The following is a 19035-nucleotide window of genomic DNA, read 5'->3' on the forward strand; positions in this document are numbered from 1 at the left end:
GTCTATCTCCAGCATTCAGTTCAGGAACACACCTCATGCATTATTGTCCTTCATAAAATCCTTGTTTCCAAACAGCACTGTGCAGGGAGTGCCACAAGTCTCCAATGCAGCTCAAGAGTGAGAAATGTGTTGGGTGTATAATGTCCTCGTGCTAGGGACCTATAGATGAACACCTAGTGTACACATCACCTCATCCTTAAGGAGTTTTCCCATGGGCCAGCCTGATGTACATAGCGAATTCCAGGCCAGCCAGAGCTACACAGTGAGATCCTGTCTCATAAATAAGTCTTTGCCTGCTTCACATTTACTTAAGGAGTCCAGGTTTCTAAAAAGTGACTGATCAGGTTTTAAACAGCTGTGTTAGGTCTATAGCAAACCTGGCTAGAAGTTGGAGTTCCCTCTTGGTCTCCTCTTACTACATAACCACTGATGGAACCCATACTGACAGACCATCATGAGATGAACTGGGCCGTGTGCATTAGGGTTCATTTCTGAGTTTCCCCTTCTGTGGGTTTAGGCTGATGTACCCAGAATGATGTCATCATTTATAGACGTTTCCAGTCCTCAGACTCTTCTGAGGAACTCAAATCTATCCTCTTCCCCCACAGCACCCAGCAGCCTGGGATCTGATTCCTGGCTCTGGACTTGGCCTTTTCCAGAACATTGCAGAGCTGGAAGCTCACACAGTGCAGAGCTTTTCAAATGGGTTCATTACCCTGTTGACAGGTTTCCACATCCTTTCCCTGGCTTGTGTTCTGTTGTGTGGAAGTGCCACACTATTTATCTGTGCTTCCAAAGTTGAGTAATTACAAACAAAGCCATTGTGTGCCCTTTTTCATGCTGATGGAATTTTTGAACCAAGAAAAAAGTTGCTGGCCTGCCAAGTGTGGCAATGTCATTCCAGCACTTGGGAGACCGAGGCAGGACAATCCCTGAGAGTTCACCGCCAACCGAGCCCACAGAGTGCGTGCAGAATTAACCTGGACTAAACAGAAAGCCCTGTCACAGAAATAAACAGACAAATAACCACAGAGTATGTGCAGAATTAACCTGGACTAAACAGAAAGCCCTGTCACAGAAATAAACAGACAAATAAATCAGAACAAAGCAAACATTGTCAGCTTATAAAATTCTGGATTAAAAATGCTCCATGGGCTGTTTGTCCTCTGCTGTCACTTACAGAGGTTTGTTTGGCTTTCCAGGGATGACTATCAGGAAGATGGCTTCTGCCAGCCTTACCGAGGGATCGCCTGTGCCCGCTTCATCGGGAACCGGACTATTTATGTGGACTCTCTCCAGATGCAGGGGGAGATTGAAAACCGAATCACAGGTAGGGAGCACACAGTTCCCTCAGGACACGGCAAACACCTCTGCAGGCACCTGTGTGCACAGATGGCCACCACGCTGGTGTTTTGTCGGTTAGTGGCACAGACAGCAAGGCCCTCTAACGTCTCTTGCCGTAGGAAATACAAGGTCTTTCTTAGAAGTGATTGTACTTGCTAACCTAAAATATCCCCAGCTTGTGTGTTTAAGTTAGCATGTTAGTCTCTTTTCCCTTATAGTAATGAGATACTCAAAGCTAAACACTTCATAAAGAAATGATTCTTTGGCTCATAGCTTCGAGACTGAGATCCCAAGCTACATAGCACCAGCCTGTTGAGGCCTCCCTGGCTTCACCACATCATGGTGGGAGCCATAGTGGTGGGAGCCCATGTGAAAAGGAGAGATCACTTGACAAGACAGAAAGCTGGAAGGGTGCACCATGGGGTGACGGGGCAGACCTGTTCTTTCCCAACAACCTTGTGAGAACAGAGCGTGCCCCATGTAAACTGCTTCAATCTATTCTAGGAACGCCACTTAGCAATCAACTACTATGCCATGTCCCCAAAGTTACCCCTAACTCTCAGTACCACCAGACTGGAAAGCAAGCACAAGAGGCCTAGGGGACAGGCCATATGTAAACCACAGTTAACAAATGCGGATTGTTTGAAATACACACACATGCACAACCTGACCAGGCCGGGGGCGTCAGGGGCACCGACGTCATGGTCACACTCAATCTGCTTGAGTGTTGCTCTGTATTTCCTGGACTTTTGCATCATCTATGTGCCGTGCCTGGTCCACAGGTACACAGTCTGGCACCAGCTGCTTGGGAAACAAGACAGTGATGGGAAGAGGAGATGATACAGTGACTGAGGCCTCGGTCCTTAGCTTCCAGAGAACAAAGCCAGGGTTTTCGGAGACCTGGGTCCGGATCTGTCTGGTGGAGTAGGTGAGACAGGAAGCAAAGCTGTTCTTCCCAGTCTCTTTGGGACTTTGCTGTCTGGCTGTCCGTGAGGCCTCCACATCCCACCTTGGGTCTCTTGAGGGAGTCCAACCAGGATGCCTTCCTCTCTAGACTTTGAAGGACAGGCAGAGCTATGGGGGTGGAGCCCAGGTGCCCAGCTCCTCTCTTTAGTTGAATGCTTCCTGTGAAGTTATTGACCAGGTTTTATATTAGAATCAGTGATGAGGTCTGGCGCCAAGAGACGGGCGGCCGAGCCCTATGCTGGCAATAGTGTGGGGTGGAATGACGCGTAAGGTAGAAATGCACCATTGTTGACATGCCCTTGTGAGTTTAGCTCTTCCTCAGACAGAGGGCTGAGTTCATGGTCACAGCAGAGCCTGCCCGACCTGTGCAATCCACGTAGGTGAGAAGACTCTCTGAACAGTGTTGGTACTCTTACCAGAAACATGTTTTAATGTCATCTCAAGCAAGAGTGAAGCCTTGGGGTTTGGGGACAGATGTGCTTCATGCTATGACTTAACATAGGCAGAGCCAATCTGATCTGCAAATGTAGACTCCAGCAGGCTCTGAATCATTAGCTCTAGAACCGACCTGAGGCCACAGAAGAGCTTGTTTTCACACTGGCTCTGCTGGGTCAGCATGCCCAAGCTCTTTCATGCACAAATTTATTGAAAATGTGATATGAAATCACCTTCAGACCATGTGTATGAGGTCCGATGTGAAACAAGTGAATTTTGTGTTGAGTCTTGGGTTTCCTCGACAGAGATCTCACTGCACACACACACATGTTTTAAAATCTGGGAGCACCCCCAACCAAAAACTCTCCTGATCTTTTCTATAGAGCTGGTAGGTTATGGGGAGCAGCACTCACCTTTATAAATCTGCACACTTGGATTTGTCTCCTCAGCTCCAGTTCATTTAAGATAAGGTTGTAGTTATGACCTGTGGGACAAGCTGTCCTTGAGTAAGTCTTCAGAATGCCACCCAGAGACTGACTCCTGGATGAATTTGACATTCTCCTAATTGGCAAACACTGAGCCTAGGTACAAGAGAGACCTTAGTTATTTCTTCCTCTTTGCTGAAAGGATCAGAGAGGCCCAGAGAAGGGGGGTAACCAAGCATCTTGACTTCACAGCTGTTCCTAAAGAAAGGTTTGAAGTGAGCCATTGAAGGTGTAGGCCTGCCCTTTGAGCCCTTGGGAGGCTGAGGCAGGAAGATCAGAGACTGAGACTAGGCAGAACTGTGGACCCTAATCCTTTCTGGATGGCAGAGGAGGATGGTATAGAATAAAGAGTCTTTAGGTTTGTGGCTTTTGCGGGGAGAGGCAGATCTTTTTGCTGTTCTGATGATCTGAAGGGCCTGACTTGTTCTGGGCAATCTCTCTGACACTGGCTCTACCCCCAGCCTGAAACACAGAACTGTGACATCACTCTGGCTTGGCTGACTTCTGAGGACACAACTGTGCAGACCACATGTCTTAGTTACAGTTACTGTTGCTGTGATGAAACACCAAAACAACTTGTGGAGGAAAGGGTCTCAGTTCCATATCACACTGTTCATCATCAAAAGCAGTGAGGACAGGAACTCCCACAGGGCAGGAACCTGGAGGCAGGAGCTGATGCAGAGGCCTTGGAGGGTGCTGCTTACTGGCTTGGTTCCCATGACTTGCTCAGGCTGCTTTCTTATAGAACCCAGGACCACCAGCCTAGGGGTAGCACAGCCCACAATAAGCTGGGCCCTCCCCCATGGATCACTAATTAAAAAAATGTCCTACAGGCTTGCCTACAGCCTGATCTTATAGAAGCATTTTCTTAATTGAGGGTCCCTCCACTCAGATGACTTTAGCTTGTGTCAAGTTGACATAAAACTACTCAGCACACCACATTAGCATGGCAGCATCCTGTGTGGAGATCGGCCAGTGGGTGACAGTCAGACTGGGCAAAGGTGAGGGTGGGCTGTGGAAGCGCCCTCCCTGCCTAGAGCTGGTTTTCAGGAAACAGCCTTTAAAGACACATTTGGAGGCGGAGTCCTGCAAATACAACTGTGACGTCATGAGCTGGCTCCCTGGAGGAAATGCCGCTTTGCCTTCCTTAGCCTTTACTTGCCGGGCATTGTGAGAGTAACTTTTCTGGCAGCAGTCCCCTTCATTGCCAAGTCTGTCCAGGGGAGTTTGTTCCTCAGTTAAACCAACTCCTGGACACACTGTCCTTGACTTCTGGCGCCCATAGAAGGGTGGAACCTGTGATTCCCAGCCCCAGGCCACCCAGTCCCTGGGGCCACTCACATCCCACCCATCTTTTAGGTACTGTGTGAAGTTTGTTTCCTGTGTGTGGTCTCAACTAATCACCTTACAGATAATAAAGCAGGTCCACAAAGGATTGAGGGACTGTCACAGGATTGAGGGACCAACTGTCACTTTCAAACAGTAAATGAGAGTCGGCTGGTACCAAGACTCCCCAGTTGCAGTTGGGGTCAGAGCCTGTATCCTGGGAATAAAGGAGTGACAGCAGCACCACCTGCTGGTCATGTCTGATAGTACACACAAAGGTGGACTAGAGGGCTGAGCACCCCAGGGCCTCTGTCTCTCAGTTTCCTCCCGGAACACACTCTCTACAGGGTGTGTAGGCAGAGGGACCTGATTGCTTCAGTCCCCCCATTTTTCTGGATACCTAATACCACCTCTGACTTTCCCACCCTCCGCACACGTCCCTTTTACTGTCTGTGGGTTCTCTGCCTGGACCTTTGGGGTAGCCTGGTGTACCTCGCTTAGAGCCCTGCCTCTTCCTATGCTGTTCTGGAGCCTTCCAACCCCAGGAGCTGTGTAACCCATGCTGTGCAGAACCCACACCCATACTATGTCTTCAGGAGATAAATTCTGAAGCTGGGTGTTAGGTGGAGTAAGACTCCAGGGCTGGAATGAGGTGAAGGACAGGGTGTCCAGGACTTGGGAATAGCCCTAGGAGTGAGAGATTGGGGGTGGGGTTCAGGGTGGTCGAGCAGGTCGCTGAAGGTGCTACGGTTGGGGTTTGGGCCAAGCACAGAGGTGGAGGGTGTTTAGAGTGGTGATTCTGTTCGGGCACAGGGTGCACGCCTGAGTTTGTCAGGTGTGTGTCTGGAATAGGGTAACGGGGGTGTGGGACAGTGTTTTAAGATGGGCACCCAGGTCAGGGGTTGGGGCTCAGAGAAAGGGATTGGAGCTTGATGATTGGAGTCCAGGCAGAAGTCTAGCAGGTGTCTGGGAATCTAGAGGAGGGGACTGGGTGGGAGCTATCTTGGATAGGGGGTGCAGTTGAGAGGGTGGAGAGGATCAAGAACCAAGGGTAGGGGCTTGAGGATTTGTTGTCTGGGGTGAGACGGATCAGAGACCAGGCAGGAGACTGGTTGACGGCGGGGTATGTTGGGCAGGGGCGGGGCTGCGCGGACTCCAGGCAGGCTACCGCTCGCTCACAAGAGTCTCTTTTCCGCAGCTGCCTTCACCATGATTGGCACCTCCACACACCTGTCAGACCAGTGTTCGCAGTTTGCCATCCCATCCTTCTGCCACTTTGTCTTCCCTCTGTGCGACGCGCGCTCCCGGGTGCCCAAGCCGCGGGAGCTGTGCCGGGATGAGTGCGAGGTGCTGGAGAATGACCTGTGCCGTCAGGAGTACACCATTGCCCGCTCCAACCCGCTCATCCTCATGCGGCTCCAGCTGCCCAAGTGCGAAGCCCTGCCCATGCCCGAGAGCCCGGATGCTGCGAACTGCATGCGCATCGGGATCCCGGCTGAGAGGCTGGGTCGCTGTGAGTGTCCTGAGGGTTCAGGGCTGAGGGTACAAGACAAAACAAAACACAACCCACACACCTCTATGCTTCTTAAGGCCTCTGTGCCCTCCTAAGCAGGGCCAAGTCGGCAGACAGTCCCAGGACAGCCCTCTAGTGCTTGGGAACTAGAGATTGGGCGTTAACCTGCCCCAGGCTCTCACTCCAGCTGTACCCTTTCCTTGTCTGGGTCCTTCTCCTTGAACCTGGGATATTTCCAAAGTGAGTGATCTTGGTTTCTATTCCAAGCAATCTTGGGAGCATCCGGGTGGCAGAGCCAGCCTCCCAGCTTATTTAATGGTCTCTAGGCTCCTGCAGCCCCCAGTCTCCTGAACCCCAAGGATTCCTCGCATTGGACAACTTTCAGGAGCTCAGAAAGCCTGTGCATCACTAGAGAAGGGAATCTGGGCTGACCAGCTTTCCTAGGTGCCTGTCCTTGGAACATCTGACCCCAAAGATGGGGACTATTCCATTCTTCTGAGCCTGAGACCTGGGAGTGGCCCTTCTTTGAGTCTGCATAGGGCAGAGGCACACTCCCCATCTCTCCTCCATGACAGCATGCCCCATATTTCCCCATCTTCCCCACTCCTGTGCTCTGAGGGTTTAGTCAGCTCCCTGACGGAGGCCAGTCAGCGTAGGTCTAGCATGGCTTTGACAATATCAGTGAGGGAAGCCATTTCCTTACAGCATCAAAGAGTTCGGGGTACTGCCAAAGCATGTGGGGGGACCCCAGTCTGAGGCTTCTTTCCTGTAGACTTCGCGGATGTTTAATATCTCTAGTTCATCTGGGTGTGTTAGAGAAGAGGCAGCTCCTTACCCAAGCAGTCAGGGCCTTGTCCCGGCATGGTGTACATCCACACCTTGACTTCCGGTTTACACTCTGACCCAAGCAAGAGGCTGAAACCCACATATTCTCTGTTTCTATGATGATGATAACGTCACTGACCTTGGGAAGTTGGATGGAGCCTGAGTTAGGAGTTTGACATTTCTGAGGACAGCATTTGCAATAAATGCATGTGAAGCTTAACCGTCTCTCATCCTGGGCTCCTCCGTGGAGGTGGAATGAAGTGTATTCTCACGTGTGGCTGAGCCAGACTCTCAGTGGGCAGCCAAGGAGACCTCTGAGGGTGCAGGACCAGGCCTGGGACTTACTCCAGTTGTTTATACTATCCCATTTTGCTTCTAGAACAAGTGAGCAGGAGGCTGCTGTTGGCGTCGGCATTCTGCACTGGGCAGTTGGGTGTGGGTGCCTGGTGGTTCTCAGGGCTGGAGTAGCCGCAGCAGGTTTCCTTCCCGTATGTGACACCTTCCGTGTCGCTGGCGGGCTTAGGGCATCGTTCACTGCCTCTAGTGCAGCTTCTCTGGGTCATGTGTGAAACCCTTAGGTCTTTTGGATTTCTGTGAGGAGACAGGGTGGCTTTGCTGTTCCTTTCTGGAAACCCCAAGAGCAGGAGGGCTCTGCAGGCAGGATTGCCAGTGTCCCTGGGTGCTCAGACCCCTAACTCTCTGCTTCTCTCAGACCACCAGTGCTACAACGGATCCGGCGCTGACTACAGGGGCATGGCCAGTACCACCAAGTCAGGCCACCAGTGTCAGCCTTGGGCTCTGCAGCACCCCCACAGTCATCACCTGTCCAGCACAGAATTCCCAGAGCTGGGAGGTGGCCACGCCTACTGCCGGAACCCTGGGGGCCAGATGGAAGGCCCGTGGTGCTTTACGCAGAATAAAAACGTACGCATGGAACTGTGTGACGTACCCCCGTGTAGTATGTATTCTCTCTCTATATTTTTTTAAAAAATGTTGACTGTTGAGTTTGCTTGTGAAAAAGAGTTTTGGATATTGCCGGGAACAGTGGGGACCCTGGTGTCCCATCTTACCATCATAATCACAACCATTTGTTTTAAATGAAATTGTAATACCCGATCATCAAAGGATATTTTAGGATATGAAAAGTCTGAACACTGTGCTGGGCAGCCCCAATCTCACCATCTAGTAGTGACCGCTGAGTACATTCTAGAACCTTCCTTCCATCAGGTCCCCGTGTGTGTGGTCCTGGGACATTCAATTTGGCACCTGGGTTCTCAAATCCACATGACTGCCCAGGGTTTTTCTAAGCTTGGGAGAAGTAATTCCCCTTATCCCTTGTAGAGCTGGTAGAGTAAGTAGACAGGAGATTTCAGGTCTCAACATCCCCCATGGTGTCTCTGTTATATCGTGAATGAGAGATGGATGTATGATTACTGGGTTTAAAACATCAGTAGTTGGGGCTGGAGAGATGGCTCAGAGGTTAAAAGCACTGGCCGCTCTTCCAGAGGACCCTGGTTCAGTTCCCAGCACCTACATGGCAGCTCACAATTGTCTGTAACTCAAGTTCCAGGAGGTCGGACACCCTCACACAGACATGCATGTAAGCAAAGCACCAATGCACATAAAAAATAAAAAGGAATCATCCAAAAAAAATTTAAAAAAAATCAATTGTCAGCTATGTCTGCGTGTCCCACCCCTCTGAGGAGCCTATACCCACAGCCTTTATCCATCACCAGCCTGAGGGGGGTCACTGAACTACACCTCTTAATAAGCATGTGTTCACTGAAGGAATGCACCTTGAGAATGAAAATTTGTGACATTACATCCAAGTGCAGTTTAGTTCTGAGGGAATGTTTTGACTCTGGAAAGACTTTCTTCTGAGAAATGGGTCCACAAAGCCCGCTGGAGAAAATGCTGACTAGTAGGACATGAGTGTGCTGGGTCTCAGCTATCCAGTTGTCCTGGGTGGAATTTTAGAAAGATGTATGTCAGGCTTTTGCCAATGATTTCCTCATATCCGTGGGGGATATTCAGATAGGGCGAATTTTGATACACACCTAGTATTTTGCAATTAAAAAAAACTAAAAGAAAAATACATAGGTTATTGAACCTGGAATCATGGGTTACAGAAAGGTCCACACTCATGGGGCAGAAATGCAAGGGACCTCTTGAAGAATTGCTAGTGAGAGCAGGTACCAAAGCACCTGGTTGTGTATCATAGGAGGTCCCAGGGTGGTCAGGATGGCTGTGTGGGGAATGAGAAGCATCTAAAGGAGCCCAGATCTGTCAGTTCTGACAGGAAGAGACCAAAATATCTTACTCTGCTCCAAAGCCAGCAGGGAATATAGACAACATGATTCTACTTAAAATAATTTCCCAGCTCCCCTTAGGAAAACGCAGTTCCTATATGCCAGAATAGTTAAGTGTAAGTTACTTTGTATGCTTCAACTGAAGTTATGCATAGAAGGTTGAACACAAATCCGTCAGCGTCGAGGCAGCCTTTGGTGACAAGCAGCTCTATAAAAAATGACCTCCTCCTTTTTCTAATACTGTCTTTTCTTCCCCCGGTGAGTGTGTGTTGAGTTGGTGGTTTTTAAATGATGACGATAAAACAAATGAGCCCATAACTGTGTGGGCAGGATGCACGTTCTGCTTTTGGGGCAAGGGGTCTGGAAGCTTCCCCATTGCCTTTAGTTGTGTTTCATGTTGCTGTGATAAAATACTCTTAGCAAAAGCAACTTAGGGTAGAGTGGGTTTATCTGGCTTCTGATCCCATGTCAGTGGACCATTGCAGGGAAGTCGGCCAGCAGGACCCTGAAGCCGCCGGGCGCATCATATGCAGCAGGAGCAGGGAAGGATCGGGAGTGCATGCTAGGGCTCGGCTCGCCTCTCCATTGTATTCAGTCCAGGATTGCCGGCCCAGGGAATGGTCTTCCCACATCAATGATCTTAATCAAGACAGTCCCTTAATCTGGACATTCTCTCACAGGCGTGCCTGGAGGTTTGCTGCCTAGGTTTCCAGTTTGTAATACGAGCCATCACACCCACACTAAAAATAAAAACAGAATTGGAGTCTGATTTCTCTGCCCCCGCCTCCCCCGACTTCTGGAATGTTCTGGAATCCTTTCTGAGGAAGTTGCTGCAGAAGTAAAGAGAAGGGTGTTGACTGTGATTTTGTCTTATTGTATGTTAGTTGTTTCAGAAGGCCGGGTGACAAGACTGGATTTGGGACACGGTGATTTTTGTTTCTCCCCCAAGGTAGCTCCAGAGCATGCATCGTGGACTGAGTGGTCTCTTTCAGATAACCAAAATCACTAGAAAGGGCTTGTTTGCTTCCACACAGGAGCTCATTGCTTCCTGGCTAAAGAGCACCCAAGTCGGATTTCATTATTTACAGGACTCAAGAGGGTGGAGAAACGCCATGGTTCCCTAGGCCCTCTGGAGAGTCTGCCTCACACCTTTGTGTGTGTGTGTGTGTGTGTGTGTGTGTGTGTGTGTGTGTGTGTGTGTGGTGTCAGCCTGAATTTCTCAAATCGCACTAACTACTCTTGAAATTCAACGGCTTTAGTTAAAGCCATCCGGGGACAGCCAGCCCTCTGCCATGTCCCGCCCGGTGCCTGTCAGTCCCCCCAACCCTTCTTGCTAGTGTCCTTCAGTCTGTCTCTTCGTGGGCCCCTCTGCACCTTCATGTAAGTCCTTTATAGGGAGACAAAACCTTTCCTTGAGAAAGGTGAAGGGAAAATCAGAAGGTCCTTGTTTGTTGGTCCAAATGGTCTGTCCGGAATTCTGTTGCCTGTTGTGATGAGGACAAGCTCCTGAAACACCTTTCCGCTCTTTTTCCTCATCCTCTTTATAGTGACTGCGTCTCGAATTGTTATCCTGAAAGGAGTCATCGTTACACTGAACTGTTAAATTATATTAAGATGTTAAATGGGGGAAAGGTCATCAAGGATAATGAGCTGTGGAGCCCTGGGTAAAAACGAAAGAGAGCAGAACATGGGAACAGCCAGCCATACTTAAATACTTTACCTGGTGGTGGGAGGGACGGGGTGGGGATCTTATAGCTGAAAAGGGGGTGTCTTGTGAAAACTGATGGAATCCCCATTGTGGTTCCCAGGTCCCCGAGACGGCAGCAAGATGGGGATTCTGTACATCCTGGTCCCCAGCATTGCCATCCCTCTGGTCATCGCTTGCCTTTTCTTCCTCGTCTGCATGTGCCGTAACAAACAGAAGACTTCGGCCTCCGCCCCACAGCGCCGGCAGCTGATGGCCTCGCCCAGCCAGGACATGGAGATGCCTCTCATCAGCCAGCACAAACAGGTCCTCCAGCTAATACCCTAGCGAGGCAGCTCTTTCCCAGCTGGGCTCGGGATGGAGTATCAGTCAGCATAAATAAGACCTCCTGGAGGATCCTGGAAGGCAGCTCCCATAGGGCCCAGAACAAGCATGGGGTATCAAGCTGGCCAGCATACACAGGCCTTCCAGTGTGCTCTAGTCTGAACTCGGGGATGGGGGTACCTGTGGTGCTAGGCTCTGAATTTCCTCCACACATTGAGCTGAGGAGCCCTAGGTAAAAATGTAAGAGCAGAACCCAGAAACACCCAGCCATACTTGAACACTTTACCTGGTGGTGGAAGGGATGGGGGTGGGGGCCTAGAGTTGAAAAGGGGGTATAGCTTCTGCAGCTGCTTCTCTAAAGTAGGTGGGAACGTGCATGTCCATAGAATCCAGCACCTGAGACTGTGGCCCTACCCCTCCACCTGCCCCAGGACCTCCCTGGCCCAGAGAGCTGCTGCCTCCGTCTTGTCCTCAGGATTACACTGAAAAGGAGAACTCAGACTTCACTATTTCAGGATTCCCATGGCATTTTTGAGAGTGGGTACCTTTTTCTGTTGTTTCGTTTTTCAGGGAGAGGTTGCCAGCCCTTTAGTCAGGAGGGATGGCACCCCTGAATGGCTGGCCCACTCTGGGTGTTCTAGATGCCCGGAGTGAGTGGAGATACTGAAATACGGTAGGTGATGACCTCTCCAGGCCTCGTGTATGCATACTTAGCTCATGACTGGCTTGGAGAGAAGTATTCCCACTCAGGTGACTTTGAGGGGTTTTTGGAGTGCCAGGAACAGAGCCGGCTCATTCAGCCCTTCAGTCAAGAATTCCTGGATGCTTGCCATGGCTTGGGGTTGGCATTTGAGGAAGACACAGGCCCTCAGCTGCAAGGCAGCTACACAAGGCTTAAAGTCTGCAGATAGTTCACCCAGAAGGAGTAGGCAGGGCAGAGAGAGGCAGGGTGTCACTTCCACCCAAAGAATATCATCTAGTGCATAGGAAACCCTGAGACTGACATGGAGGCAGGCTCTGTAGAACATGGTGCTAGGCTCTGAACTGAACAAATTCCAATAGGCAGGAAGTTAAGGTCAGGCACTGTAGGCCTATAGGAAAAGCAGAGCATCTTGCTGTGATGTGGACATGTTGGGAGAGGTGTGACGAACACCTCTGTAAGATCCTTGGGTGACTCTGAAAAACTGGGCTCCAGGCTCAGCTGTGAGTGTGAATAGATGTATCCCCGCATGTGCATAAGGTGTTGGTGGGGACAGGGAGCCATGCCCACATTTGGAGAGACCTAACATGCAGCTGGGTTAAGACTCTGGAGGGTGTCAGATGGAGGCGGCCTCCTGGCATCGGAGCTGTAACTCGGGCAATAAGAAAGACTCTGGGGCAGACAGGACCAACAAGGCCATGCCAGCAGTGCCGATCCCAGACACTCTGCTTTGGCGTACTGCACTGACATGTATGTTTGACTTTCCTTCTTGCAGGCCAAACTCAAAGAGATCAGCTTGTCCACAGTGAGGTTCATGGAGGAGCTTGGTGAGGACCGGTTTGGGAAAGTCTACAAAGGCCACCTGTTCGGGCCCGCCCCAGGAGAACCAACCCAAGCAGTGGCCATCAAGACACTGAAGGACAAAGCAGAGGGTCCCCTGCGGGAGGAGTTCCGGCAAGAGGCCATGCTGCGGGCACGGCTGCAGCACCCCAACATCGTCTGCCTTCTAGGTGTGGTGACCAAGGACCAGCCCCTGAGCATGATCTTCAGTTACTGCTCACACGGCGACCTCCATGAGTTCCTGGTCATGCGCTCACCGCACTCCGACGTGGGCAGCACCGATGATGACCGCACAGTGAAGTCGGCCCTGGAGCCCCCTGACTTCGTGCATGTGGTGGCACAGATCGCTGCGGGGATGGAGTTTCTGTCCAGCCACCATGTGGTCCACAAAGACCTAGCCACACGCAATGTGCTAGTGTATGACAAGCTGAACGTGAGGATCTCAGACTTGGGCCTCTTCCGTGAGGTGTACTCTGCAGATTATTACAAACTCATGGGCAATTCACTGCTGCCCATCCGCTGGATGTCACCTGAGGCCATCATGTACGGCAAGTTCTCCATCGACTCTGACATCTGGTCCTATGGTGTGGTCCTCTGGGAGGTCTTCAGCTACGGCCTGCAGCCCTACTGTGGGTACTCCAACCAGGACGTGGTGGAGATGATCCGTAGCCGGCAGGTACTGCCCTGCCCAGATGACTGCCCCGCCTGGGTCTATGCGCTCATGATTGAATGCTGGAATGAGTTTCCCAGCAGGAGGCCCCGCTTTAAGGACATCCACAGCCGGCTCCGGGCCTGGGGCAACCTGTCCAACTACAATAGCTCAGCACAGACCTCGGGAGCCAGCAACACCACACAGACCAGCTCTCTGAGCACCAGCCCCGTGAGCAATGTGAGCAATGCCCGCTACATGGCACCCAAGCAGAAGGCCCAGCCCTTCCCACAGCCTCAGTTCATTCCCATGAAGGGTCAGATCAGACCCTTGGTGCCCCCAGCACAGCTGTATATCCCAGTCAATGGCTACCAGCCAGTGCCAGCCTATGGGGCCTACCTGCCCAACTTCTACCCAGTCCAAATCCCCATGCAGATGGCCCCACAGCAGGTGCCCCCCCAGATGGTCCCCAAGCCAAGCTCACACCACAGTGGCAGTGGCTCCACCAGCACAGGCTATGTCACCACGGCACCCTCCAACACATCTGTGGCGGACAGGGCAGCCCTGCTCGCAGAGGGCACTGAGGACACACAAAACATCCCCGAAGACGTGGCCCAAAGTCCTGTGCAGGAAGCGGTAGAGGAGGAGGAGGGCTCTGTCCCAGAGACTGAGCTGCTGGGAGACAGTGACACTCTCCAGGTGAATGAAGCCCATGTCCAGCTTGAAGCCTAAGGAGTATTCAGGGCCTGGAGCACCAGGATAAAAGTCACTGATGTGACCAAATGAGGACCTCGGAATGGCTCTGAGAAGTCACGAACAGTGGCCTATCACTGGAGCCCAGGGATTGGCAGGCTGGTTTGAGCCTGCCCACCTGAGACTGTGAGAAATCTTATACTATCTCCTGCACTCTGTGCCCTTAAAACTGCCCCTGCAGCTCTGGCTTGGCTGGAGGGCGTTTCAGACAGCAGTGTAACATGGACAGGGGTCCCGGCAGTGTGACCCCCTCAGAAACAGGACAGGGAGACCCCACCATCTTTATCCTGATGGTAGATAGGTAGTGAGGAGGAGATGTTGTGCAAACACATGGGCTGTGTCCTCACTCCCCTGTTCTTTGGGCTGAGGATTCAGGAGCCGGGGAGAACAGGGCTGCAAAGGGCAGCAGAGAGGCACCTTGGAACTGAGATACCCAGTGAGCCTCCTGCTGGCTGAGGGTGGAGGGAGCGCTCCCCACGCCCCCCCACCTCCACCCCCGCCCCACCGCACCCCGCCCACTGCCGATCATGTTCTTTTTATCAGCCGAAGGCCTGCAGAAGCAGGATGCTGCCACCTGCTGGGGTCCAGGGGTAGAGAAGCTTCTGAAAACCAACCAGGAGTGCCTTGTATTCAAGAAAAATGTGCCTTTACAGAAACCGGCAGGATTTTGTATTTTTGTGAAGGGTTTTAATTATACTGCGTGTGTACTTTGCCTACTTTTCTGGAATTTAAAGGAAAATGTTTCCTGGATTTAGAATGTTCAAAAGGAAGCAACATTGTACAGAAAACAGTATTGTTAAATGTTTTTTGTTTTTTTAAAGAATCATGTGCAGACCTTAAATGTAATTTATATGGTTTTCTGTGTGCAGTTTTCATGGAAGTGTTTTGATCCTAAATAATGACTGAGTAATTTAACTGTGCGTATTGTCTCTGGGATGTCATCATATTAGGGTTGTGCGTGGCTTCATTCGCCACATGTCAGCGAGGTCCTTTCCTTCCAGAGTTCCTGTTCTACGTGGGCCGTGGGCCAGCTGCCTGGCATATGCTGTCAGTTCCACAGGTAGGCCTCATGTCTGGTGTCCCCAATAAAGGAATGTTCGTCACTTCTGCGGTTTGGAAGGACACTGGGTTGCAGCAGGCACCTGCTGGATGAGGGGGCACTCGGGTAGAGTTTGGGCTGAGCCTTTCCGTGGATTTACAGTTTTGCTAGGACCAGTGGCTCCATGACAATGAAGCGAGGGGATGGGGAAATGACAGAGATGGATTCTCACTGTTTTTTTCTCCAATTTGTATTACTGTGTGTGTATATATGTGTGTGTACAGGTGTGTGTGTGTGTGTGTACAGATGTGTGTGTATGTGTGTGTGTGTGTACAGAGTGTATGTGTGTGTGATGTGTACGTGTGTGTGTGTGTGTGTGTGTGTGTGTGTGTGTGTGTGTGTGTGTGTGGAGTTCAGTGATTTCCTACAATTCAGGCCCCAGGGATTGAACTCAGGTCCTCAGGCTTGGTGGCAAGTACCTTAGCCTGCTGAGCCGTCTTGCCAGCTCCCACTCCTTTTTTTTAATCCTTCCCTCCATCCATCCCTCCTCCCTCCTTCCCTCTTGCACTTCACACATGCTGAGCCAGGTCTCTACCATTATATCCACTTCCTCTGTCTTGAATTGGCACGTCAGTTGTACAGACTTACTGGGTTCATCGTGGAGTGTGAGCCCATGTATACGTGTATAGAATATTCACTGATCAAATGCGTTCTCCTCTTGGCCACCCAAACCCTGACCTCTAGGAGTCAGTGTTCTGAGCTCAGGTCGGCTTTTCTGTTACAGCCTCAAGTGCAGATCCATTGCCGGTGATGTGAAGATGGCCTTGGGTTTCCATCAGACACCTCTGAAAGTTCTGGAACCTGGAGCATGACTTTCCAGGGCTCTAGGGAAGGTTGAGGCCCAGGAGGAGTAAGAGGGAGTAAGGCTTCTTCACTGCCCAGGGCTGCCTGCCTGCACCCCTGCTCCATTTCCAGTGTGGCTGCCTGGGCCAAGGCCATGGAGCACTTGGTATCAGGTCACTGAGACATGGTGACCGCCTGGGCTGAAGCCTGGGGACAGACACCAAACAGCCCCAGTGCCCGAGGCAAGGGGCCTGGAAGTGTGCCCTGTCCACCCGAGTGTGGCCCTGCTGGGGACGAGTTGTGCCTTTGCTCCGGGTCCCTTACCCACATCCCATTCCCTTCAGAGAGTTTCTGTGGCAACGCCATCTTTGGTTTCCATGTACCCAATCTGACTAGGTGCTGCTGGCCCAGAATGTAGTTCAACAAGGGTTAGGGATGCTGCTCAATTGCACCCTAAGACCCCCTGAGCCAGAGAACCACTGGCCTCTTACGATGCATTTCCAGGGCCCATAACTCCCCAGTTTCCTCCACTGCACAAACTCAAACTTGAATTAATGCACACTGTGAGCCCTATGGGTTCCCTGGGACTGTGTAACCACTTTGGGGGGAACAGCTGTCCAGGCAGAAACCACCTTTTAGTAGCACGTTTCCTGCCTGAGAGGTAGACGTCCCTTGTGCTAGGTCATAGAACTGACCTGCCCAGCCCCTCCTGTCTTCCCAACTCTCCAGTCTCCTGACTAAGCAGGGGATAGCTGGTGCAGAGGCCATGGCTGAGGCAGTCATAACAAAAGCCAGAATTGCACAAAGAGCCTTGGAGTCACCTGATGGAAGTGGGATGTGACACAGGAGCCTTCAAAAATGGAAGACCAGAGGGGTTTTGTTTTGCTTTGTTTTTATGATGTGTGGACGGGTGGAGAAGTAGGCCAGAGGTGTGTGGTCTTGTGGTGGGAGGCTGGGGTCAGCAAGCCCTTCCAGTTCAGACTCTCCTGGTGTTCCATGTCAAGCATTTCCGTTTGTCCAAGTGTAGAGTGGTCATCTCTAGGACAAGGGTCTTACGCTGTGCTTCAGAGGCGTCTGGAGAGTTCTTTGGTGGCCTGCCCATGGGAGATGGGCATGGGGAGGCAGCAGGGGCTAGGATGCCCTTGCTGGGATAGCCACGTCCTGCCCCCCACCCGTTTCCTCTCACTCTGCTTTCCCAGTACAGTTCTTCTTAAATCCACCCAGACACAGTGAGCTGTAATGTGTGTCCCGATGGCAGTGTGGATGCTTCCCTGGGGGAAAGAAGGAATGTGACTGGGCTGTGATGAGGCGCCAGCTCCAGGGCCCCTCTCAGCCAGTGTGGTCAGGATGTCTGGAATGGGTATTGAAGGGGCTGAAGTTGCCTTCAGGAGGATGTGACAGCTCCTGAAAGAGGAACTTAGCCTCATCTCTAACTTGTACACCTGGTGGTTTAACTGTTCTGGGGACACCCAAGGGTGAAATTGGGAAATGGCTTTTTGCGCTTCTTCCTAAGCAGGGAAGCCACTTCAGCCGACCGTGACTGGCCACCAGGTACTAACGGTCTCCACTGCCGGTGCCTTGGGGATATGGAAGCAGAAGTTCTGCAGAAACGTTGGGAGGTATTTCTGTCACAGTGGGGGAGATGTATTTGGGGATTTCACGAAGGTTAAATATAAAATGTTCATTTCCCCCTCATTCTAATCATAAGCCCAGGGTGAAACTTGAAGAGGGCTACCAACCTTTGAAGTTCCTGTGGTTGAGCAACAGTGGCTTAGTTGGAATGTTCTAGAACATGGACTGTAGAGCTTGATCACTCAGTTCAGGAGAATGCCACCGGTGGGTAACTGGTTTGTGTTTGTACCCACGAGAGTGATGCTCTCACAGCTACAGAGAAGCCGGCACAGAATTGAATTCCAAATGAGCCTTACAGAGCCATGTGGACTTTTTACACACCTTATATTTCTGAATAAACCACCATTATTGAAGCAGTCTGTCCAAGCACTGGATACATTTTTCCGTACTGATTTAAGGCATGTGACTACAGTACGCGGCAGTGTTACTACCTGTGGCTATCTCGCTCTATGAGACGCTGCTGCCTCTGCCTCACTTTGGAAATAGCTCGCCAAACACTGTTGGTAGCGTTTGGCGACCCTTTGTAGGTTTACAACTGTGTTTCAAACAGACCTTATGAAAAGTATCAGTCCTTGTAAGTGTGTGTTCAACATTTAAAGTCCTTTTGAAGCTGATACAATGAATCACAAGGGGACTAAGGCGAAAGGATTATCTGAAGCCCTGGCATTTGAGATTAGCCTGGGCAAAGTAAAGAGACCACTATCTCAACAAACAAAGTAATCAGGTGAGTTTTTAAACGGGGGAGGGGATGCCGTCAAGGCCAGTGACCTCCATGGATGTGTCTGTGGGGTGGGTGTAGATGGGTGCCAGTGACCTCCATGGATGTGTCTGTGCTTCCAGCCACAGCTAGACCCTGTGTGCTTCCTAAGGCCACCTCTACTCCACCCACTTCCTCCCATCATTCCCCACAGTGGCTGAGACTTGAGTGTCTGAAGTTAGTGGATGAGTCCCCTGGACGGGACACTGGAAGGGAAATAGCAATGATCGGCTCGGGGAGAAAAATCTACGTTCAGCATTATCTGACACCGCCTACAAACGACCCAAACCTCATTGCCGGACGTCAACATTCAGGCCAGCAGCGACTGAGTGCCACTGGATTTCTTTAGCTGAACTTGACTTCCTCGGTCACTGAGTCACAGATGTGCTTCTGGCATCCAGGGATGTGATGGAGCATTGAGTTTCACTCTCAGACTTCCCTCCACACCTCTTCATATCATGCCACTGTTATGTAGGGGTCTTCCCAGGGTTTCTTTAGGCGTAAGTAAGTAAATAGTTAATATATTCTTATATTTATTTCTTTTTTTGTGTGGTAACTTTTCCCATAAATTCTTTTCTGCCTTTTTCTTC

The 19035-nt window shown here is 51.0% G+C and overlaps 1 protein-coding gene across 1 annotated transcript in view; it reads left to right on the forward strand.

Moving 5' to 3' along the window:
- Ror2 (receptor tyrosine kinase like orphan receptor 2) overlaps window positions 1–15094 on the forward strand; it is a 189769-nt gene extending 174675 nt beyond the window's left edge. The window contains exons 5-9 of the mRNA XM_052729213.1: window positions 1203–1330; window positions 5755–6069; window positions 7607–7852; window positions 11012–11214; window positions 12708–15094. Coding sequence (XP_052585173.1) covers window positions 1203–1330; window positions 5755–6069; window positions 7607–7852; window positions 11012–11214; window positions 12708–14153 — 2338 coding nt within the window. The 3' untranslated portion in view covers window positions 14154–15094. The remainder of the gene's footprint in view (window positions 1–1202; window positions 1331–5754; window positions 6070–7606; window positions 7853–11011; window positions 11215–12707) is intronic.
- Window positions 15095–19035: the final 3941 nt, after the last annotated feature.

Source organism: Peromyscus californicus, unplaced genomic scaffold, assembly GCF_007827085.1.
Source record: "Peromyscus californicus insignis strain IS unplaced genomic scaffold, ASM782708v3 Scaffold_8__1_contigs__length_139910024, whole genome shotgun sequence".
Lineage (NCBI taxonomy): Eukaryota > Metazoa > Chordata > Mammalia > Rodentia > Cricetidae > Peromyscus > Peromyscus californicus.